The sequence below is a fragment of the Athene noctua genome, chromosome 7 (genome assembly GCF_965140245.1).
Source record: "Athene noctua chromosome 7, bAthNoc1.hap1.1, whole genome shotgun sequence".
NCBI lineage: Eukaryota > Metazoa > Chordata > Aves > Strigiformes > Strigidae > Athene > Athene noctua.
The window spans coordinates 5,279,397-5,304,742 of NC_134043.1; the positions used below are offsets into that span (position 1 = coordinate 5,279,397).

At 38.5% G+C, this 25,346-nt stretch overlaps 1 protein-coding gene across 1 annotated transcript in view; it reads right to left on the minus strand.

Annotated features, from left to right (window-relative positions):
* Window positions 1–9,164: 9,164 nt before the first annotated feature.
* The window catches only part of KYNU (kynureninase), a 55,184-nt gene continuing 39,002 nt past the window's right edge, over window positions 9,165–25,346 (minus strand). Inside the window, exons 10-13 of the mRNA XM_074910710.1 lie at window positions 15,964–16,016; window positions 14,376–14,461; window positions 10,805–11,035; window positions 9,165–9,317 (exon numbers count right to left, since the gene is read on the minus strand). Coding sequence (XP_074766811.1) covers window positions 9,165–9,317; window positions 10,805–11,035; window positions 14,376–14,461; window positions 15,964–16,016 — 523 coding nt within the window. The remainder of the gene's footprint in view (window positions 9,318–10,804; window positions 11,036–14,375; window positions 14,462–15,963; window positions 16,017–25,346) is intronic.

Genomic DNA, 25,346 nt, shown 5'->3' on the forward strand with positions numbered 1-25,346 from the left:
TGGGTTTTTTCAGAGGTTTTTTGAAAAGCCTTTGAATTGAAAATAGTAGTCTTTCAAGGCATTTGTTTTAATGAACATCATTATAATTAAGAGCATGCTTTTCGTAACTAAATACAAAAAGAATCTTTTTCAAGTGAAGTCTGGGTCTGATCACTGATAGAGAAACTTCAAGATCTTTTTTTTTTGCTAAGCATTTCAATATTCATTCAGAAAAATGTCAAGATAACAGACTTTAGCATGTAATTTAAGTGATTCATACTTTTTCTGGTATTTTATCACTTCGGTTTTAATATCCAGTTAAAGCAAGAAAGTTTGAATAAAACAAGAATACTAATGGAAATGAAGCAGTCATATGCTACATCCATACTTTCCCAGAATTTAGAATCTTCCAAAAATTGACCCATAGCGTTATCCTTCACCCATATCTGATACAGAGCAATAGTCTTTGATTTATTAGTTAAATTTGAGAAATTGAGAGTAATTTCTTTCCAAAATTCAGTGTAATTGTGAATCCTGCTTTGGTCCAGGAGGTGTTTACCTTACCAAACTCAAGTTCTGTCAACTATAGATTAAATTTAGTTGCTATAAAGAGGTTTATAAATTCATTAACCTGCCACTGAACTATGTTCAAACTAGAAGTCATAAACAATGATAATGAGTGGGATTTTCACATCAGTTTAAGAGTCAAATTCCACTATTTTTTAGTGTGCCACTCTACATGCTGTATGCCATTATCTTAATAAGCCATTTTTTGCACAACTGTAAATTAAACAGGATATGATCTAGGAAAGGAGAAAGCATAATCAACCATAAGATTCTAGAAACCAAGTGTGAAGTCTCAAAATGCACTTTAGTACAACTTCATAATCAGTAGAACTGAAATGCCTGACACCAGGGTGGTGAACCATAGAAATCAAGCTGTTTTCTTAGGTTGCCTGCTTGGTGGAGAGGAGGGGAGGCACAGCTAAGGCAGGCTACACCACCAGGGGAGGGAACTGGGCTTCAGCAGGGCTTTCCACAACCCCTGCACTGAGCAGAGTTACCCTAAATTTAGCAGTGAAAAGTGTCTCTAAACTTTTGGCCAGTTCCTGCTGGGCTTAATGGTTTTGGCACACTTGGCAGCACACCTCTATAGGTTGAAGCTCACATGTTACCTGCTTGTCGTCTGTCACCACAGCTGTACAGATTTGCAGCTGTTGGTTAGCACCTATTTAAAAAAAACAAACAAACAAACAAACAAATTAATTCCCTTAGGTTCTCAGGGTCGTGGTCCCACCACTGAGCTCTTCCTAGTAAGGTTGATGGCTGCACTACACCTTTTCTACTAGCACAACTAGCATTGCTTTACTTACTGCTGGGTTTTTTTATCCAGTCAGGATGTTCTAGGAACGTTTTTTCAATACTTGCTTTGACTTGGCTGCTCAGGAGATCAAAACACATCTTTGGTCCTGAATCATGAAGGGTCAAGCCTTCTGGGTCAAGCCTTTTCCAAGCTGATGTGCTGAAGAACTTCTGAGATAGCCTGTCGTAAAGAAATTTATGTTATTAGCCATTATATTTACCCCTCACTCTTCCAAAATTCAAACTCTTTAAGGGAAGAAACACAGTAAAGCTTGTTGACATATTCAGACCCTAAAGAAGAACAAAACAAAAGAGTAGTGAGGGGTAATCAGAGCTGTGTTTTTAAAATTATACAGTGAATGGCATCTGCTGTGGGCAGAGGCTGGAAGAACACCACTGCCGTTGCTGTAATCATACTGAACAAATCAGTTTATAGAGACCTTTCATTTCTTAAACTGAAGTTTTCCTTTCTCTACACCTAACCAAAGAGCGTTGTACTTACAGATTCTAGCTGTCACATCAAAACCAGTCTCAGTGGTACAGGAACTCAGCTGTAGAATCAGGAAAAATAACCCTTTTGGAGGCAATTAAGAGAACTCAGAAGCAGGTGAATCTCGACTTTCACTCACAAACAACTGCTCTAAACATGCACCCCATTTTTCTCTGTAAATAAAAGCAGAACAGAAAGGTCTAGCAGCAACCTTAAAGTGGAATACCCTCATATTCACAAGTTACACAGCTGCAAGTTGTTATGTTGGGCAGAATATGTTGTCTCTTGGCCAAAATGGTTTAAATTAGACATTGCAGACAAGAAGACCTGAGCATTTTGTATAAACCTTCAGCTAAGATATTAAAGCTGCTTCTATGTCCTATCTGAAGGATGAATATTTCTAAACATTTCCTTTCACCTCCCAGGTGGAAATTGAAATAAAACATTCATAAAAAAGAAACACAGTGTCAGTATGCTTGACATACTTCACTGCTAAAATAAAAAGTATATTATAAACACGTATCTGTTGAGATTCATAGAATCATAGAACGGTTTGGGTTGGAAGGGACTTAAGGATCATCTAGTCCTACCCCCCTGACACGGGCAGGGCCACCTTTCACTAGCCCAGGTTGCCCAAAGCCCCGTCCAACCTGGCCTTGAACCCTTCCAGGGAGGGGACAGCCACAGCTTCTCTGGGAAACCTGTGCCAGGGCCTCACCACCCTCACAGGGGAGAATTTCCTTCTTATATCTAATCTAAATCTACCATCTTTCAGTTTAAAACTGTTATATCTTTTCCTATCCCTCCACTCCCTGATAAGAGTCTCTCCCCACCTTTCCTGTAGCCCCTTTTAACTACTGGGAGGCTGCTCGAAGGTTTCGCTGGAGCCTTCTCTTCTCCAGGCTGAACATCTCCAACTCCCTCAGCATAGAGGAGGTGATCACTGACTATCAAACAGCTTTCTTGAGTCCCTCTTATGCTACTCTGCTGAGCAGATCCCTGAAGAGGCCAAAGTCAGCTCTCCTGAACTCCAGGGTACTGAGCTTGTTGCACACCCTCCTTGCTGCCCTAAGGGTCTTGAACTCCACCATTTCATGGTCACTGCAGCCAAGACTGCCCTTGAGCTTCACACTCCCCACCAGCCCCTCCTTGTTGGTGAGAACAAGGTCCAGCACAGCACCTCTCCTCATTGGGTCACTTGGGGAAGGAAGTTATCATCATATGGAACATACTTCATCATTTTCTAGTGCTCAGAAGTACAGATTGGTTGTGAAAAACTAATTATTGATTTATCATGTAGTGCTGGAAGAATGCTCAAACCCTTTAAGAGCCCTTTGAAATTCCTAAACAATCCTTTAAATAAAACAGAAAAGGCCATTTTAATCCTTTAAATAGTTCCAAATCTATTTTTGAGTGTATGGGAAGAACTTACCAATTGAAACATGTAGATGTCTAGTTTTCTTTCTTGATGGTCCATTTAGTTACACATCCCTCACTTAGAAAGACGTTTTGCATCTTGGGGCATTTGGCACAGAATTTCTTCCAAGTTCTCTGCCTTGTTCTTGTAAACTGTGACACTCCACCTTCCACCTAGAACAAGGGTGAAGAAGAAATACATTTTAATAGCTCTCAGTTCTTAATAACTTGTGCTCAAGTATCGGTGTGAACTTTGCAGAAGTCCCCTCCCAATTACTCTTGCAACAACCACCCCACATCATGCTTTCTCCCAGATGGTTAAACTGAGGCACCAGGAAACCTTGCAAAGTTGCAAGATGGACCCATGAGGCTCGATTGGTACTTTGCTACCACAAACATATTTTAACACCTGTCCCACTAAAGACAGTCTCTCCAGTAGCAGAGAACTTGCTCTGTGTTGCACTAGGTGAGACCATGAGCCATTTTGCAATCTGTATGGGTATCTACACAACCTATACCCCGCCAGGTGGGTGGCACCCCAGAAGGCATAATTCCTGTCCAGATGCACTGATATCTCTAATACTCAGATGTTTTTCTTTCATTCAGAGCATGCTTTGTTCTGAAGGCAGAATTGGAAAAGTTTTCATATACATCTTCATATTTAGACCTGCTACTGTGATAAGACTGTCATTTGCTTTTATTTCAAACGAAGGGTTTTCAAGTGCTACTTGCCCCCATGCTTATTTCAGAAGCCTGTATAAATCTTGCCCCACATGGGAGTCATTTTGAACGTATTAAATAATGATTTTCCTATGCCTCTCCCACTTTGATGTAGCCTCCTAGGAGAAAGAACTACCGTCTATACACGATTTGGTCATGTTTTAACAATTTGATGATCTCGTCAAAATCCTTCAATAAAATGTAAGTTTTAAAAAAAAGAACTTCTGCACTTAGCTCAGTTGATAAGAGGCCATGTCCCCCACAAATTATAATGTAATGACTTTTTGAACATAAACTTTAAATTCACAATTCGTTTCTTATTTTTAAAGCTATTTTTTTTTTATCATTTGATTAATTGCTTAAAACTGTACACAAAGATAAAGGGAACTTTGAAATTCATACCTTGGAGTATTAATATGTACTCAGGACTAGATGTAAATGTCAGAGAGAAAAAAGATCTAATGAACTCTTTATTGGTGAATTACAGTATTGAAGCTGCCTAGAATTTTAAATGGTTTGTAGCTAGCTCCAAAGAAAAATAACTACAGACGTTTACTTACAGCATGGACTCTCATTCAGCATTTCTAATGTCTTCTTCCAGGGGAGATGGAGGCCATTTGTTTTGCAAGAAGTTGCAGCTACTTCTATTTTGTTGAAGTTTAGTGGATCCTTTTAATGTTAACAAAATGTCAAAAAAAAAAAAAAAAAAAAGTGCAACTGCACTTTCTGTCTAGAAAATTACACAACCATAAGTTTTCCTTTTCCCTGATGTCTTCTCTGCCATAATAATGGCTTCAGGATTTAAATCCTTTGCTGCTATTGTGACTTCAAAGCCTTAAAACTGCAATTGAATGAAGTAGTTCATCTGTCATTATTCAAATATGAAGCAATTATGATGAAATAAAGATAGAATTCCATTGAGAAATACCTCAATCAATTCTCACTTATATTTAACTAGAAACATAAAATGATGCTTAGAAGAGTAAGTTTAGGTAATAAAAACTTGGAATATAAGAAGTATGAATTACTGATCTATAACTTACTCATTTCTGAATGAGCTTTCTAAATATATTTCACAAATATTGACAAAAGTTTAAGCTTACAATGCAAAACTGTCTCTCAGCTTGTCAAAGAGAGTTACTGGCTTTTCAGAAACATATTTTCATCACTTTGGGTGCCCAGAGGTCCAGATGAGAACCTGCTGAGATTTTTAAGGGTCTCTGAGCAGGTCAGCTCCCTCAGAAACATTTTAGATCATGACATATTAATTGCCTCTGGAACGATTGGGTTTTATAAGTAAGTCTATATATAAATAAAAGTATGTATAAGTGAGAGAAAAGGAGGCTTTGGGGAGACCTTATAGCAGCCTTCCAGTACTTAAAGGGGGCCTGCAGGGAAGGTGGGGAGGGACTCTTGATCAGGGATGTACAGATAGGATGAGGAGTAACAGTTTTCAGCTGGAAGAGAGTAGATTTATATTAGATGTAAGGAAGAAATTCTCCCCTGTGAGGGGGGTGAGGCCCTGGCACAGGTTGCCCAGAGCAGCTGTGGCTGCCCCCTCCCTGGAAGGGGTCAAGGCCAGGCTGGACGGGGCTTTGGGCAACCTGGGCTAGTGGAAGGGTAGTTGGAACTGGATGAACTTTAAGGTCCCTTCCAAACCAAACCATACTATGATTCTATATGAAATAACACACCTATCTATCTTGGCCATGTCTCCATTACATTGCTGTCAGTGCTTTTATGTTTACACATCTGGTAAGGTCCCTCTGCAGATTTAGCCCTAGGTGTTTATTTTCACCCCAGTGAACACAAGACAAGGCCCATCCCTATCCCTGGAGCTAGAATTTCATGAGGAATTCCCACCTGTACCCAGTTGTATTTGGGAACATAAGCATAACATAATGTAACATGGGTTAAAAAAGTAATTATTTTGTTTTATTATCTTCCATCCTTTCTCCTTTTATCTTTCTTGCTCAATCTACCAATGTATAATACTCTGCTGATAGAAGAAAACCAAGGTGGTTTCTGCAGACTAAGGGCTCCCAGTGTTTTGTATGTTAAACCCTTCCGATGCTTTACATCCTTCCCATCCTCAGTCATGCAACAAGCTCGGAGGAGAAAATAAATATACGCCATACCTTTCTCTTCACTCATAGTGTACCATTCTTTTGAAAAACAAAAACATCCTTTTCTGCTTCTGGAAGAGAACTTTGCCTTTTCTTTAGTCTTCCCATGGCAAAACGGGGTAAAAAAAAAAAAAAAAGTACAAATGGATCCTATACTATTTTTCCCTCACGTTTTCAGCAGTTGCAGTGAGAGCTGTATAATATTAAATTTTGCTGTGCTGAGAAAGATCACATACAGACAGGGATCCACATATTCACATTTATCTTCCTTCATTTTGTAAGCATTTTATCACTCCACCTGGGTATCAATTTTCTGTCATCTACAGACCCTCATGTCTTTCAGTTTAATTTGAAAAAATGTAATTTCTTCAGACAATTCAAGAACTAAATGTTATCACACTTAGAAAGCAGTAGTACTTAATACTGAATTTTAAATCAGAGATGTAACTAGGAAGAAACATTCGAGGTACATACAATTAATTATTTCACACATAATTATGCCTGATATTACTCTAACTGTGATAACTTAGAGCATTTGAAAAAACAGACCGTATTATTATTCTTTTTTTTTTTTTTGCACAGCTCTTTCACTTGATATTCTCTCGCTAAATAATATGTAAAATGCTGACACCTAATGTTAACTTTCAGTATTATTCATTTTGCGAAACTTTTACTACAAGGAGGGAAAGACCATGTGAAAGTGGTGTTTATGCCGCAATTTTGTTTCAGTAAAATGCAATATAGCCTTCTCTCACTTTTGGGGAATAATTCTCTGAATTTTTATACATATGCCTATAAAAGCAAAGAGCTTTCATGTTTATCTTCACAGCTCACAGGTAAAAAACAGAGAGTAACTCAGAAAAGTTGAAATGAGTGAGTTTTGATGCACTTTATTTAATCAAATCCATCAAATGGAACACAAATGCTTATTTTTCGAGTCAATATTTGTACCCGTAGCCTGAAATGTTACTAAAAGACAAAATACTATAAAACATTTATTAATAATCTGTTATCTTTCAAAACCTGGACTGTATAGTTACAGTAAGCACTTCACCTACCCTACTCGTTTCACTTTACTCAGAGGCACAAGGAATTGTTTTCACAGTTTGTGAATTTAATGCTGATACCAAACTGCGACCTCAAAATTCACCACTCATTTCCCTGTAACTTCCACGACAGCTAGTCCAAACCTGATGTCTAGGTGCATGTTAGGAAGAGATTTTGAAGTTCTTACTCTTCCTGCATTTGTCGCACAACCCAATATCAAAATGAGGTACTTTATAATATGACCTATCTTCCTATCTGGATTTACATTAAGCTGGCCTAACTTTATAGGAAAGACATTAAGTGACTGCTAGGCAGAGCTGTCACAAGTGCTTCAAAGGCACTGGCAGTGAACTAAAACCTTTTTCAACACCGTGGACTATCACAGTTTTATATTCAGTGTTTTTTTCATCAATAGTCACTTTATGGAAAATGGTCCTTTTCTAAGATTGTGTCACTTGACAGATGAAAGTAACTGTGCTGCAGATGCAAGTGTAAAAATAAAACTGCAGCCACTGAAATGCAGATACCTGGTCTGCCATACAATGATACAGTCTCAGCTGAATTAAAGAGCAATGACATCAACGTAATCAAAACTTCCTGAGTGAGCCAGAGCTTTCCAACTGATTAAGACTCCCGTGCTATTCTTTATAACAGGATTCTAGCTTGAGAAGCTGTATTTACTCTTCACAGGTGCTAAAAATACCAACAAATGCCTTATTTGTTGTTTGTTTACTTTTCCCCTACACGTAACAGCTAATGAAATAGTTATTACTGCAGCAAGGATTTTAAAACTACTCATCTTTGGGGAATTTTTGAATACAGACACATACTGTGAAGGCCCTTGGGTTTCTCTGTGCAGCAGGAGATACTCAAAGAGTGTGAAACTTTCAACTAGGAAAAACGCCCTTGAGCCAAAATGGTGTAGACCTCAATTCTTCCCCCAAATCCTTTCTCACTCTTGGAGTAGAATTAAAAAAAAAAAAAAAAAGTACTATCAGAAGTAATTTTTTAGGTTTTATATCAAAAATCATACACATTGAGTATCATCAGAGACAAAGTTTTAGTTGATTCTTGAAAAAGGGCAGGTGTTGAATAGCTACAGAGCTACTTAGGAGCTTTGTTGCCAATTATGCCAAGTGTTACTTAAGACTTAACTCTTGTGCAAAATGCTGGTTAAACAGTTTTTCTTCATTGCTCTTAGCTGCCTAGTGCAAATCTCTGTAAAAATTTGGGCCATACTGTAAGTTAGCAATGAGATATTTTTGCTTAAACTGTTCGTTTTGCCTAGTCTGAAATAAGCACTTGCAGCAAATGCTCATACAGCCCTTCACACTGGCTTACACAAATTCAAAATTTTTCTCAGCTTTCTCAAGCATATCATCTCCAACATAACTACCTAGAAAGACAAAGAGTTAATATTTTGTTTTAGCCAACTATCACACCAAAGAAGGTAATGAAGTGTAAATTCATTCTTCAATTAAACCATTAATTAAACTAGAATTTCAAAAATTTGGGCCCTTTGAAAAATTCAGTACGCAGCAGTTAACAGTTTTGAAACAACTAATTGTTCAACTTTTACTTTTCAACTATACCATGTACTTTAAATAGAACTGATAAATTAAAAATGTAAATTGGACTATATCTTTTAACAGTTGGTGATTTGTCTATTTTCCATTTTTTATTATGCATCAATTTTATAATAAAGAAGGGATTTTTTTTTTCATTCCTGTTCTAGTTGATAGCAATTCTTCCATGCTTCTCAAAGCTAATGTAATGAAACTACATAAAATGTTTAAGAAAAGCCCCATTAAAATATACAAAGCATACTAATTCATGAAGTCAAAGTCAAAGCAGAGTGGAAATATGAGCTTTAATAAAACTATGTCTGTTGTAAATAACTATTCAAGCACAGTCATTTTTTTGCAAATTGCACGGGATATAGCTCAGTCTACTCGAAGCAAAGAATCGCTCAGCGGGATAAATGCATCTTAGTCAGAAATAGATTAAAAGATACAGTTGAGCCATCAATAAGAACCAGATAGCGCAGTATTGTTTGCTGTTTGTTTTGAAGATGTAATTGCAGATCCCAGGATTTCAATAAATCTGTGCACATCATGGAAAGAATTGTAGAGAGGAACTGGGGCAATGCGAAGAGCATTTGGTTCTCGCATGTCACACTGCAAAACAGAGAGGGAACGCTTAGTAAATTCAGGTCACTTCATATTTATCTGTCAGACTGTATTTTCAAATGTCAGCCTTGTGTTCAAGGAAGAATGACTGGACCAACAAGGAGACACATGTAAAAACTTTGGGACCCCCAAGAAACTATTGTGAGGAGCGTTGTGAAGAACACAGCAAGAAGAGTGGTGTGTTACCTAAAAAAGGATGCAAGGCTCAGGATGGGCAAAACTCTAGCAGTGTCACTGAGGGGTTCCAAACCAGCTGTGCATCTCCATAATTTGCGTTAGCACCTATAGCAACCCATGGTTGAAGGAGCACACAGGTGACAAAAAACACCACCACAAAACAGAAAAATGCCAGTGGGATAGAGCGTCTTCTAATACAGGTACAAGTAATGTTGCAGAGCATGCAGTATTTTTCTTCCTCCCTCTTGTGAATTTGAGCATTTCTCTGAATAGAATAATCTTTCATATTTGAAGCATATTACTGCATCATGAAGACGAGCCAACAGTGTAAGGCCCCATGCCCTCTAAAAGCAGCAGTTCCTGGAATTCCCTGGCAGCACCAAAACAGGGGCATATTTAGCCTAGAAGAGTTGCCCTTTGGGGATACAAGACACCAGCAGAAATAAAACTCATATATCATTCACATGGCATTATGCTATCAGCCTCACCTCCCAGCACTTCTGGATCACCAAATGTATGATCTTAAATTTAGCTTTTATTCTTTTTGAGCAGCGCTCACCAGTAACTGTGCCGTTCTGCGTGCTAAAAACACATCTCTGAGGAAACGGCAGCTTTTAAATCCCTCCTCCTCAATGCCTCGCAAAGAGGGAGGGTTTGGCCATTTGCAAATCAGGAAAGGGCCTGGTGGAGGCTCAGAGCTCCTTGCCACGGTCGGGCGGCAGGTGTGTGAGCTGTGGCATTGAGGATGGTGAGCACCACCTGAGCGCTGCTGACTGCCAGCACCCCGGGGGGGCTCGGACCCCCTCTTTGTGGACACTGGGCTCATGTCTGGACCCACAGGAGGGGACCTGGACAAGAACACTGAACAGGGGAGGCGTGGGCAGGCAGTACATTGCACTGGACAGCTCTAACATATTTATGTTTTTCCGGTGATTTGGTTTTTTTTGTTTTTTCCTGTCTTTCCCGTTCAGACCACCAGCTTCAGATCCATAATGCCTCCCACCACAACGCACCCATAAAGCAGCTCTAACCTCAGTAGTGACTCCTGGGTGCTTCTTGCAGAACTACTGGAAATAATAAAGGACAATAAACAGACTAGCAAATAGTTTATAAAATAACTCTACTTAGTTGATTATTCACACAAATAAAGACTGAAGATGCTACGTAAGCAATTTTCATCATTCCCAGTCTTTTTTGGCCCTGTATAAGACTATATTTGAATAAAAGAAAAATCATTATTTTGTTATGGTACAGGTTCACAAAACAGTGCATAAGAAGATAAAGTCTGATTTACTCACAGCTACTCCTCTCTTCTCCAGCTCTTTAAACACAGATTTGATTGGAAGGGAAAACGATAGTGTGAGTTGGCAACCTCTTTCCTCAATCTGAGATGGTGTGATTATTTTTACAAAGGGCTTCTCTGGATTTGTTTTATCCTCATTATAGTAATGTTTTATCAGGTATTCCAAGTAACCGGTGAGTAGAATGGATTTCCTTCTCAATGCCTTCATTGTAGTTTGACCAAAAACCTATAATGATTTCAAATCATTAGGATGATAATGCGTTGCTATAGAAAATAAAAAGGAAGTAAAGAAGACTAAATGGGTAGCAGATTTCTCTATATATTATCACGGGAATCAAGTGGTAATATCAGATAGACATTATACATAAACATGGCAGGGTTGGGCTTTTGAAAACACGGGATAATGTTATTACTTTAGATAATGAAAGACATTTCTGTCTACTGTTAAAAGTTTTACACACATCCATATCTGCATAAATGAACTTGCACACAAAAACAGTTTGCTAAGAGAGTGTTCATTTGCATCTCTTCAGAGGACCCATAAATCCTCTATAGATACAACAGGGCTGTATGAAACTCAAAAATCACATACAAGTTTTCCTTTTTATGTACCTCAAAATCCAAGGGTCAAGACTGAAACATCCTGACTGATTTACAAATTCTTGCCTTTGAAAACACAAAATTTATCCTAACACATTGACTTTACGGCTTTAGGTTCTGTACAGTCTCTGTAAGTCTCTGCTAGCCCGCATGAAGAGAAAATATGCATGTGATCCTGGTTTAATAGCTCCATGCTCCTACACAGCTACAGGGACTGGCGAGCTGCAGAAACTCAAAACATCATGAGATGTACAAAAGCAATTACTTAATAATGGCAGTGCTACTTTGCCACACAGACAAGAACAAAGTGGCAGAAGAGTTTGGGAGCAGGAGAAGGCGAGACAGCCTCTTCTTGTGGGAAAGGCTCCGTTACAGGAAATAATGGAAAATATGACGCAGGAAACAATTTACCTGTCCCTTCCTCAAACCCTTCCTTCTCTTCTTCTCATGCAAGCAGGTAAAAATGATTAAATATAGACATGCTAGTACCCGATAGTCACTTCAGATCACATTTTGGCACATAAACGCAATATCACCGCTCATGGGCAATTGTGCCTTCACTGGCTGCAGGCTGAAAAAAACAGGCAAGGCGGAGGTCCCGTATGAAAATCCATGATCTTCAACATTCAAGAAAACACTGAGGGAGTAACACTTTTAAGATTATTTATATCATAACCTGGAAGACTATATAAAGAGGAAACAGAAATCCTACTCAAAAGCACAAGTCGGCTTTCTAGTAGCACCTGGAAACGACTCTTTTGTAGAAAATCCCAAGTATTACTCCATGATGCTATCACAACCACTAGATGCTGCACAAAACCAAAAGCCCCTACATGTGTTTTCTGTGAAACAAAATATGGCTGCTGTAAAACAGACTTTGCATGGAGACGGTGCAGTCACAGGGCTGAATGTGACAGGGACCAGAGCTGTCAGCAGTCAGTACTTGCACAGGTCAGCAAAAATCTAGAGGTGCTTCCCTCACCATACAGACAAAGAGTAAACAGGACTGTTCAGCTCATAACTGGAGGTAAAATGGAGACCTGCCTCCTATTCCTCTGGGCTTTGGAGCAGTATGAGGGATGGATCTCCTTAGGCTGCATGCAAAAATCCGTTTGCTCGGGCTTTGTGCAAGGAATATTTGCCCTCCTGGGTGACATTTTTTGAAAAAGATCTTTTAAATGTGGCTGTAGAGCGCTCCCCTTTTTTCCATAAAAGGGAGCAGCCACTGCCATAACAGTCACTTTAAGCATTATTGAGGAATAACATCCATTAACACTTGCAGTTTTCATTGTTTCCATTGGAAACACTGCCTTCTGCTTAATGTGTCCCAGTGAAGGTGGCATGCAATTTCACTAGCCATCTCTTGCCAGACGTGAAAACTATTTTGTTTCCCACTGTATTAGAGCAATTAGCACTGGGAAATCCTGGCTGTGCCAAAAGGTAATGCAGGCACGGAAAGGGGAGGCGATGGAAACTGCTCAGCCCTCATTGTTTGAGGCTCCCTGCAGTGGGCTAAATGACATCAACCCACACAAACTGGAGCACTGACAATCTGGGTCATAGCAGAATAGCTTTCAGCTTATCTCGAAGGTCACATAAAGTTTAAAAAAATATATTGGATGTTTAAGGACTAAGAAAATAAATTGTCAGGCAGAACAAGAAGCATTGCTGTGCCCTTTGCAGTCCTTCAGCGTTGCATGTAAGCTGGAGAGAGCACAACTGGCAATTTTCTGACTTCGTTTGCTTAAGATACTGTTTTTTCAGTAAATAAAGAAGAGGGACATACGGCGTATGGACACTGCCCTTTGTTCCAGCATCAGCTTTGCCGTCACACTAACATTAACGGAATGCTAGCAGAAATAAATTTCTCCCATTTTTGCTGGTGGCAAAACCTGGCTAACCAAGGCTGGCTTGAAAAACAGCTTAGGAAAAATTTAATATAGTAGCATATTGTAGGGAAATCTACGTAAATCACAACTTCTCTTTTCTGAACACTTTGAAAACCGTCCCTCTCAGCCACAAAGACCTGCAGAGTCCTGCGTTTCAGGGGTGAATAATCCATAAGAGAAATGCTGCTACATCTCGATGTGAAACGCAGCAGGGTACAAGGTGTTTGGAAAACAGCTGGATGCCTTCAGACAGGGCTGAACTGTGCTTTCCAAGGTGGACCAGAGGTTTTCAGCACAGGGCTCACACCTTCCTAGAAAGGATTAGCTCTGTACGGCAGGACTGCCCTTTCCACAGCTCAGTGATTTGGGCAGAGATAGGTCAGAGATGGGACCTGCTCCTTTGGCCACCAGAAAACTAATGGAGGGATGAAAGGAAAAAACAGTTTGGAGCTATCCTACACTCATGAATTCCCCTTTTAGGAAGCGTTCACAGACAGCTGCTGTCTTTTCTGTTTGTTATCAAAGAGCCTACAGCAGATGAGAGGTTCCCTAAGCCACTAGTTCAGCTCAGGCTCCAGAACACCCAGTGCCCACATCCATTTTCTTTCCTAAAGGAGCTAAGTCTGCTTTGCTCAGGGAAATATATGTAGAAGCAACTTGGGATGCAACTTTTCAGAGTTAACGCAATTCCTTCATAGGAAGATCTCAAAGAGCATCCCTCACGAGTTGCACTGAGGCAAGCTCCGAATATCTCCATGGGAAAAGCTGCTGTTTGTACTGAGCCCTGAAAAGCCGGGACAAGCAGAGTGCTCGAGGTCAGGCTTGGAGGTACAAACCTCACGTACACTGGGTCCAACAGCACAGTTTGTGGGAACAGCGAAGGGATTAGCATATTAGAAGCCTGGGTCTCTCAGGGTTGTGAGGTTATTTTGTTTGGTTTTCATTCCCTCCCCTCCCCCTTCGCTTTTTAATTATTCTGCACTTTTTTTTTTTAAGGGAGACAGCAATGATACATGCAACATTCATTTAACATTTTAATACTCTTAAATTCAGGCTCAGAGTAAACCAGTCACTTACCTCTAAACTAGCTTGCAGAGAACAGACCAGTAAAATTGGAGGATTTGATAACCGAAATCCATTAATTCCTTCACTTAGTTGTAATTCTGAAAAATGAATAACTTATGTTAGTGGTTTTGTTTGCTTCCTTTTAATGAATTGAACCTTATCTTGAAGTCCATCCTCACACAATAAAATATTTCACTAATGTGGCCTGTAGGAATCAGTCATTAAAAGGAAATAGCAATCTACTCACAGCTAATACTCTTAACTTTAAGAGCAGCCCAATTTTATCCAGCAGAAGACCTCATTAGCAGCTTCATGGGAACTAGAGAACTGCAATTAATTTGTTTAAATGGTGTGTGTTAAAACAACCTTTACACTTGAATCTCTTTTAACACTGGCACAAACCAGAGAAATTCCAAGTCAGCAGAGGCACGCTCATGCGAAGCTGCGGTGCACGAGCAGGGAATCATGTTCCTTAACTTTATTAAACTGACGAGACACATGGGAGACTGCGGATGCAGCTAAGTGTAGCTTCAGGCCACGTAGAGAAGTTGTATAGACTTTAGGCTGTGAAATTTCACAAAAATCTATTTAATAAATCTATAAAGCCTCGCTGTAAGTTCTGTGTCACCGTTTATATTTTATGCTCCAGCACCAGAGCTGGATGCTGCGGAGGAAACGCTTTTCATGCGCAGCAGACTGGCTAATTTTATAATGATCACTGCCCAACTTCTCCCCTATAAACTGCCTATAGAAATGAATAAAGGTTTTTCTTCTTCTAGCAGTATTTCAAGGTAATTTGTGTCTCCTGCTGGCTTTCCATAATGCCACTCTCTTACATTTGGTCAGAAAACAAAGAGCAGACTGAGGCTATTAAAAGAGGTGTTCTCCAGCCAAAGTCACATCAATAGGCACTGCCACTGAAAATTAAAAATATATTAAAACCAAAACAACCAATCAAACCAAAAAGCTCTTTTCTCCTTCTCATCCCTCAGGATGTTCTGTCTGCCATATTTTAAAATGGAGCTGAACAGTCTGTCAGATTTGTGAAGGAGTCCTCATTTCATATTGGCGCAATAAATACTTATCTATTTCAAAGCAGATTTGGTTTTGTCTTATAACTCATCTTTTGCTAGTGCGAGGAATTTGGAGATGCTGAAACATTAGCGGTACTTCGTGACTTATGTCAGGTTGCCTTACCTTTATTTATATAATTTTTCATTAATTCTAATGGAACTAATCCTAAAGAAAGATATTACCCAAGCAAAGGATAGCAGATCCTTGCTCCTCAGAGACTTACGAGTTTAATTCACTGAGATATTTTGAAAGTTTCATCCGTATTCTAGATTTGCATTTTGAAAGTATTTTAGCAAAATGCCTAGAAGCAGACAGTCAGACCCATATGCCCAGAGACCAGATTTATTCCCACATTTGTTTTGTTAACTCCATTGCATTAAATATTTGGGATTAATTTATCTTAATAACTTTAACGTAAGTGAGGAAATGCAAAGCTCTATCCTTTCTAATCAAACTACTATAAAAGTGAGCTGGTTATATATAAATACATCAAATAAGGTAAAATTGAAAGTGCAAAAGTACATACTGTTTTCCATGAGGAATCGTGTTTTGAAGTCATGGCCCCACCAGCCAATTAGCCTAAAATTTTGTAAGGAATTTAAATTAATATCAATCTTGGTATAATATCTTTTAACTTAGATGTCAGGGTTAAGAAATACATAAGATTAAGAAACATATACATTTCTATTAATACATTGAATTTCTAACAATGACATAGAAATGTAATAAATTCTATAAATAGCTAGCACTAAAAATTTAATTTTATTATTTGGGAATTTCTTTTTAACTACTAATGGTAAAATGTACCACATCTTTCAATTAACTATTGATTTCTAACAATATCCATTTTGTCCGAATTCATTTCATAAAAGAAAAAAATAGAACAGAAATATTTCCACTGTTTTTTTTCCAAGGCATTAAATTCAAACCCTCTCCCTCAGTTTAATGAATATTGAAAGCTAAAAGGTGTTATAATATCTGACTTCTTTTCACCAAGAAAATAGCGATGAACAGCAGACAGACAATAGGACCTCAAAATATGAATTGTGTGGGCATTGCTTCTTCCTTACTGTTGAGACAGCAGTGTGGATGCTGAGTAAACTTTCATTCTCCTGAACTTATTCCTCGAAAGCTTTCTTTGAAATAAAAACCAAACCAGTTCAATGAAAAAAATAATTTTTAAGATCATCTCTAAAAAATAAAAAAAATAAAAAAAATTTCAAAAAATCATTTATCCAAGCTTGTACATCACGATGATACTACATTAACAACTCATATTTGCTCAAAAATATGCTCAAGGAGATGGCTATAAACAGTTTTCCAAAGCAGCTGGATGCACTGGATCACACAGAGCCCAAGGTGCTACAGATAAAGTCAATATTGTAAAATCAAGGAGTCTCTCCCCACCTCCTTTGGGTTCCCTAATTCTTAGCACAGTACACGATAATATTGGTGACTAATAACATCAGTACTACTTGAAATTTCCCATGTATCAACATTATTACGATACTGGGATGTCACACCACAGTCTCCAGGACTGGACATATTGGACATGATTTCTTCCAAGGCTTTGCTCAGGTTTTTCTTCGCCACTTAGCAGAGTTGTTAGGAATGAAGCCTGGCAACTGTTCAAAATTTGTAATAGTAAAAAAAAAAAATAAATCTATAAGTAAACCTGATGGTAGAGCAGCCTTCCTGGAGGTAGAGAAGGAAAAGGAAAGTCATTGCCCTTCTCTAAAGCAGGACCACTTCTTTGCAGTATGCTTAAAAGAGCTTAGCTCTGCAGAATTTAGTCCACGTTTGAGTTAAAAACTTGTTATATGAATACTGCAGAGTGTAAAATAAAGTACTTCATATTTCTGTATAACAACATAGGTTTTATGTTTACTTCTATGAAAGGCTCTGAGCTGCATCCAAACATAGTGTATACAGAAAAAGCATACTTTTTTCCTTTATTGCTGCGTGATGTTTTTATTATTCTAAGGCCCATGAAAATCAATAGTGCAATATACATTCATTTCAAATGAGATATTACATTGCCAAAATGAATATACACCAAATAAAGTATAATGCATCTTCTGCCCAAGTGACTCAGTTACTGACGCTTTGAATCATAAAAGATATTCCAACTATATAACATGAACTGCATAATATATATATAAAACATTTTACTATAAGCCCTGAATATTGTATGTTACTACAACATGATACTACTAGCACACACACTTCACGAATTCCAAAAGTTTTAAACAGAAAAAATATCCATGGGAAGTATGACATTTGGACTACGTAGCAAGAAGAATACTATGCTACGTTCTATTTGGACCACATCTGAAAGTCAAAGGCAAAATAAACATCAACCAGAATATTACCCAGATAGAGCCTGATGAAAAGCACTCTGGTTGCATTTTGAATACTCAGAACTTGCTAACTCTGAGGCTGGCTTAAAACCAGCTCTCTGCTGCAGCACCACATTTGCAACTTGGAAACTGAAATTTCAGAACTTTTCCAAAATGACAGAATGAAGGATTTTTTTAAAGACAGTTTTAGCTGTCTTGCCCTTTCCTACCATAACATTGACAATTTGCTTTTTTTCTTTTCTTTTTTTTTTTTTTTTTTTTGGCTGTTCTAGAACTTCAGAGGTGTCACTACAGGATGTGCACTTTGAGGCAGCTCTGGTCCTACACTCTCATTGATCTAATGGTCCATATGGATGTCACATTATTTGACATTTAAGTTGACAGGCTTCAAAGTGTGGAAATTAACAAAATCTTTTCAAATTAGCAATTTGCTGTTTACAATTTTCTGTGAAAATTTTGAAATGAAGTTGCCACTGCTATGCCAAATTTCAACCTGTTACGATGGGAAATAACTAAGGTGTTAAACCCCAAACATAAGGGTTTATAAATGCTCGCTAAAAATAATAGGCAATAAAACTGCACATTAAGATACTGCAGTAAAATTCCTTATTAAAGTGATGTTACTCTGCATGCAAAATGAGTATTTTGAAATGCAGTCACCATTTTGACTATCCCTGCTTCAAGAACAAAGGCACCAAGATCTAAATTGATTTTGAATTCCAAACCATAATCTTTACAAAATCCATAACTTTGAAGGCTCTGAAAAGTCTTATGTGATGTACTTGTGTTTAAAAATCCCTTAAACTTGTTAGTAACAGGGCTCTAGAGTTACATTCGTTTCATTGCAGATAAAATGTGTTTTGTGAAGTGGGTTAAAAATCAGTGTCTGGGGAGAAAAGGGTCTGATTTTGCACATGTCCCACTATAAATCTTGAGAATAATGTTTTACTGGTCACTGCCCTTGACATGTAAATGTATCCCAGTATGTAAATGTTATCCCAGTGCTGGCCAGCTTGTGATGTGTGCCCCGATGGCATCCTGCTGCCAGGCACAGGTACCCTCAGCCTCCCAGGGGTGGCTCAGCAGAGATGCTCCTGGAGCAGCCTTATAGCCAACATCTCTCTATCCAGCAGCAAAAACATACATGAAACCCATTGCAATCATGCCAAAAAGGAAAGTAGATTAACCCAGAATCAGCTCTGGGACATTCTGCGAGGTGTGCATGTTCTTACAAACCCACTTCTATAAGAAAATAACTTTTTAAATAGATAACGCACTGTTTTATTTTATACCTCAAATAAAACCCGTGTCTTCATGATTTGATAACACTGAAATAGGGAATTCTGCCGCTTTCCAGTCTATACTGTTCTACAGAACAAATTTTTAAATCATAGAATGGTTTGGGTGGGAAGGGACCTTAAAGATCCTCCAATTCCAACCCTTCTGCCATGGGCAGGGACACCTTCCACTAGAAGTGCCACATTAAATTTAAAGCAATCTGTTACTAGCTCAATTTCATAAAACAAGTTGGCATATAATGAATGTGGCTGAAAGATTTTCAAATTCCTTATTTTTACCCCAAAATGTTCTCGTATTTCATGAATCAATGAACAAAAATTTGCTGGGTTGGAAAAGTGACTCCAGAAGGGAACAGTATCCTCTCATTTAGTCATGCTCCCTTTAAGTGCATTTACACCAGGGAACAATCCCTTCAATAAGTAGTTTTATTTTGTTCATTTTCCTTCTTCCTATCTGTCTGCTTTAGACTGAAATGCTGGTTGTTCATAATTTGAGTCATCTCGTTTGTAGTTGCATTAATGATGCAAGAGTGGGGGATATAATGATCATGATGTATGTGCAGTGTAAACATCAAAGAAGATCCAGTTAAAGAACACAGAAGAAAATACAAAAAAAAAATCCTTTGACCTTTGCTTCGAAGTTACAGATGATCATGCTACTCATTTATAATTTACAGCCTGAAGCAACATGGGTCTCATTTCCTTTCTTGGCATGAGAAAAAAAAAAAAAAAAAAAAAAAAGAGTGATACAGAAAACAAGGAAATACCATTAATGCAGCCTAACTTTCACAATCCAGGGCAATGCGCTGGAAGCATCCTGTCATTATATTGTGTGAGAAATATTTTCATGTCCATGAGAAAGCACATTGAAAAGCTCCAACAGGAATGCAGTGTGAAATCAGTAATACTTTATATTACACGTGCCAGCTTCACTGGGCACGGAACAGTTTGTCTTCTCTCTGTTATCAGGTCACAATGCTATCTGGAAATTTCATATTCATTACTTAGATTATATCTATATTAGGAGCATATACCAACAAAGCATGCTCTGTCTATGAAACCACAGACTAAGGTAAACCATAAACAGGCAGTTTTGGGGTGGACTGTGTCCACAAAGCAGCTGATATAGCTGCCGGGTGGCAGCGAAGTTCTTCATTCACCCATTGTTTTATTTTCGCAAAAACTTCCAGGTGTTGGCAAAGATTTCTTTGAGTTTTCATCCTGCTGTTCTACCTATGAGTAAGAATCAGCTTTGAGGAGTTAATGAGACATCTCCCTGTGCCCAAATTTTATTACAGAGAACTGAGGCAGATATTGTACTACTATACTATCTGCAAAGGCAGCCTCGTGCAGAAAAGGAAGGAAAGGGCCAACGATAACCATTAAGTTGAGTTTCTTGCAGTCCTCTATGTCCATGACACAACTGGCTGGTTGAAGAGCACATCCATGCCCTGTGCTGATGTCTCATGACACCCTTAACACCTCTAACAGACAACCAGGAGCCACAACACGGTGTGACACAAGTTTAGAGAATAAAGGTTAACTGTGTCTCCAATATCACACTATCAGCAGGAAAATAAACAACCCAGGAGGTTTTAGGAATTAGACTACAAAAGAATACAGAAAGCTTGGAGGCTGGAGCAAACTACATCTGACCTCACTCATGGTGATTTGGCCATGTTTGATCACCATCCTGCTGCCTAGGAGAACATGGTGGTACCACATCCAAAGTCCAGTTCTGCCCAGCTTTCATGTTTCAAAATACAGGTTAAAAAAAAAAAAAAAGTACAGTCAGCTCCCAAAGACAGAAAATATCCCTTATCATGTCTTACATCCATATATAAATCTCTAGTTCAACTGAAAGTTTAATTCCATATCTTGAGGTATATTCATCCTGGGCTCCACGTAGCACAATACAGATAGAAAAAGTAGCCAGGACTCGGGTCCTGAGCGAGAACATCTCTTAATGTTTCTGCACTCAGACAGAAGTCAATCCCAGAAGACAAGCTTATATAAACAGTTGTATCACCCCCTCAAAGCCACCTCACTCTCACCCAGATTTGCAAACAGCTCTTCACAAACTCTGAGCACAGAGGCCTAACAGCTGGGGCACAGTCTTTGCATTCTACTCTGCATTAATTTTATTGCAGTTTACTAACTGCAGCTTTTTGATATATTTTAATTTCATTTTTATTGCATTAATTTTATTGCAAGCGCACGAGCATGATTGTGCTTCTTCATATTGAATGCCAAAATTCAGGATGACTGCCTCCTCTGCCCCTCCCTTGCCCAGGAAAACAAGAAAAAAACCCCACAACCTGTTCATTGCTTTACATAGTGTATTTCTGGCTCACTGACTAGAGTTTGAGAAGGAGTTTCAATTTTCTTTGCTATCACAGACTTGTCTGATCATGGATGAGTCATTTAGTCTTTCCATGCCTCAAGCCCTCATCTGTAGAAATGCTGCTCAGTACTGCCCTAACTCTCAGGAGAGTGGGGAGAATAAATTTGTTAAAATGTTTTCACATACTTAGTAATGAGGGCCATGTAAGAATGGGGAGGAAAAAAAAAAAATTCCTTGGAGTATCTTACACTGCATTTGTTGAAATACAGATAGGGATGCTGCTAGGTTTCTTCCCTCTTCTCAACCTTTCCCAAATTGTCCTCTCAGGCTCAAAAGTTGTTTCCAGTGGTAGGTTTCTGCTGATTTCAGACCTTAATATTTTTCTTGATCCACATCACCTATCTGGCACTTAAGGAAAATAAAATAAAAATCAATATTTCTATTGTTTAATTCCACCTGGTGTTTTACAGCTCTGCCGAAACAAAACTAAAGCCAAGTGGATGGACAACGTTGTGTCCCTGCAACTCCATCCTCTCGATAATCAGTCCCCACAAGAAAGCTCTGCTCTGACCCAAGCTCCCCTGCTGACAGCTCGCTGGAAGGGAAAAAAAATATTTCAAACCATATTTGCTGCAGTGATGAGCATTCTGTTTAATCAAAACAAAGAATAATTGAAAAGTGACTCCCAGTCTCATCACTGAAATGCAGAATGCAAAGACTTTAACCCTCTTGTGCAGGTGAAATTCTTCATATACTGTGAAGTTATTAGTTATGGAGTGTACTTCATAGTGTGTATATATATATATATATGGGCTACAATTTGCATGGGAGTTTAAGGGAGTTAGCAGCTAGTCCCTGTTAGACTTCAGCAATATTTGGAAACCTAACTCTCACTATCTCCTTCAGAAAGCCTTGCCAAGATTGCCAGAAGCTATATTTAAAGGCTTTTTTTCCCCCCCTCCTTCATATCTATTTAGATATCCTTCATCCCAAATGGTACAATTGGACTTCTTTCATTACCCTCTTCTGTGCGATGTCTGTTGTTAATTTTAAGTAGGATCTGTTGTTAGAATTTGAAAAGCTTTTGAAGCCCAGGTAATTATTAGCCTCAGACTTCTGCAGTTTTGGACTCGCACATACTCTGATGCTTTCCTTACCCTTTTCAACTCATTACAAATGTTTCCTAATTATTAAGCATATGTGACTTGTGAGCAATGCCATACATTATTAATGGACCAGTCTCTTAGAACTCAGTGGAAAAATATCAAAACTCCTTATGAAAAGTTGCTACTGTGAAAGTAGTAACTTTTCATGTTTAATATCAATGAGGCTTTACTTTGTCAAAAGACCAAAGTAATATGATTGTATTAGAGGCTAATAGCATGACATTCCTCTTCTGTTAAATAGCTTGCATTTTCAGCACCAGCTAAAGGGAGACAATTTTTCTCTTCTATTTTGAGGCTTGTCTTTGTTAAAAAATAGCTAAATTCACTTTCTGCCTAGCAGCAAGTTTTAACAGCAAAGACCAAAATCCCGAAAAACTGTTTCATAATCTAAACAATGACACTTACTTCACTATGCAACTGTGATGGGTGAAATTAAGAAATCTCTAGATTTGAGTAATCATCCTTTTTCCAAAAGTAGCTGTGCAGCTCTCTGCTTCCTGAGCTTCACTGTTCTCTGAGGTGGGAAATTTGATGCAACTGTTGCCACAATTAGAGAGACTCTTGGGTGAAAAACCTAGGCTGTTTGGTCAATCAAGTGCAAGGCGATCTACAGCTGATAGGTATTTGAAGATAGAGGGCACACACACTCTTCTTGAATTGATTTTTTTTTTCCTTGTTAGTCTTTTAGACTCAAGACAAGTGGGAATACACCAATTTCAACATGTCCCTCCATGTTACCCCTCCAGGTCAAAACAAAAGGAGATTGAGTTCACTTCTGTAGCAGGAAACAAGTTGCTGTGATCAGGGCATGAGAAAGAGAAATGGCTGCAATGCTGCGAATCCAATCAGGGCCCCTTGGAGTCGCACAGAGCTCTCCGCCAAACCTTGAAGGCGCTTGCGATGAGGGATGATAATTTCATTCGCCATGATCAGGCAAAAGAAAGGTATGATCAAGCAGCAGAGAAAATTGGAGTCTAAATTAAATCCCAGGAAAAGATCTCACAAAAACAACCCCTCTAAGGCTAATGAAGTTGAATTAAAAACTGTTAAATCAGCTTACGAACAACTATTATCACAAAGTCCTCATATATCACTTCCACTAGCCAAACATCAGACATATGAAAAGGGGGAATACAGCCAACAGTGTGTTAGCACATTTAGTAAGGGGAAATCGAATATTCTACCTAACACCAGAAATTAAAAATCAAGCAGGGAGCCAATTTACTCACAGAGATATTAATAAAGTTCTCAGTGATTTTTATAAAGTATTGAACAGTTCCCAATTATATTACGGCGATAAAAAAAGCATATTACATTCTTTAAGATATCAGTAATTTTTTTTTAGACTGTTTCAAATAGATTAAATTAAAGAAGAATTGAAAGCAACAGTCCCTCCTAGAGCTACTTCTAAATGTGAATTCTGACTTAAAGGAGACTTGGGTAGTTTTGATTACTATGATGCATTTACTGAACTATAGAGTCTCCTCAATCCCTTGGATGAATCTTTGAGAAGTTGATATCTAGATAGATCTCTAAATAATACATGTATCTGACTGAACTATAATATAAAAATTTTAAGATCTGGGAAGCTGCACTTCCTCAGGTCTTTGTTGTTTTTGAATACAGCAATCACAATATTAATGCAAGACCTTTATCATACTAGAATCCTTATTAGCTAAAATGTAAGGACTATCACCTCTGCTCTTTGCCTCAAACAAGAAGCAATCCACGTTAGATGAGATTTTTATTTATTTTTTTTTTAATGTCAGTGGCTGGAACTAATTGAATTCAAAGTTTTAAGTGCCAGCAGAGTTGCCACAGAATCCAGTAACTGTGTTACAAAACATCTACTAACTCGAGGAGAAAAGAAGTCAAATGAAGTCTATTGAGTTGAAGTCTAAGACATGAAATCATTAAGGGAGAACAGAAATGGGGAATTTTCACAAGTTATTTTAAAGAGCCCCTGCTCAAAAAGCTGAAATTTCATCCATCACCAGAGAACGAGAGAAATGTGACTTAGGGACATTTCTTTACAGGGCGGTAGTTGTCCTAATTTTCAGTAGCACATAAACTACCAGTGTTTTGGGCCCTAAAAAATTTTGACACAAGGCCAAATGTTGACATGAGGTCCAAAACCAGTTTCAGGAGCCCCCAGGCTTTTCTTACTTCAGAAGTAGGTGAGAAGCCATCAGATAAGGATGCTGCTATGGGTTTATTCTCCTGTCACATACTAACCGTATCTGCAACACTGCCCAAATCTCTCTGCACTTGCTTACAATAGGTTGCCAGAAAGTCAAGTCAGGATATTGTCAAGAAAACACAGGAATGTTGAAAAACTAAGATTAAGTCAGGAAATTGTTAGACTTTTGCTCAATTAACTGCACACTGCTGAAGAAATTGATAACTCATTATTCACTTTGAGGAGCTGTTTTTCATGCCATGGGACAGAAGGAACCTAAAAGCCTCCCAAAATTGTTGTACTGATGCGATTAGGTCCCAAATTTGACGCCATGCCGACTGAGACATTTGGAAAAGGAAGGGAAAGAGAAGGATAGAGTGCCCCTCTCAGCATCTCACTGGCAACTGCTCTTCAGACACTTGAGTGAGCATTATATTGCTGTAGCTGCCTTATTGTTTCCACAGTAGAAGGCAACAAGAGGCAACTGCCAGCACACGCTGCCAACAGCTTCAGTGACAAATGAGGAGTAGTGACTGTGATAGTAAGAATTTACCATCAGCAG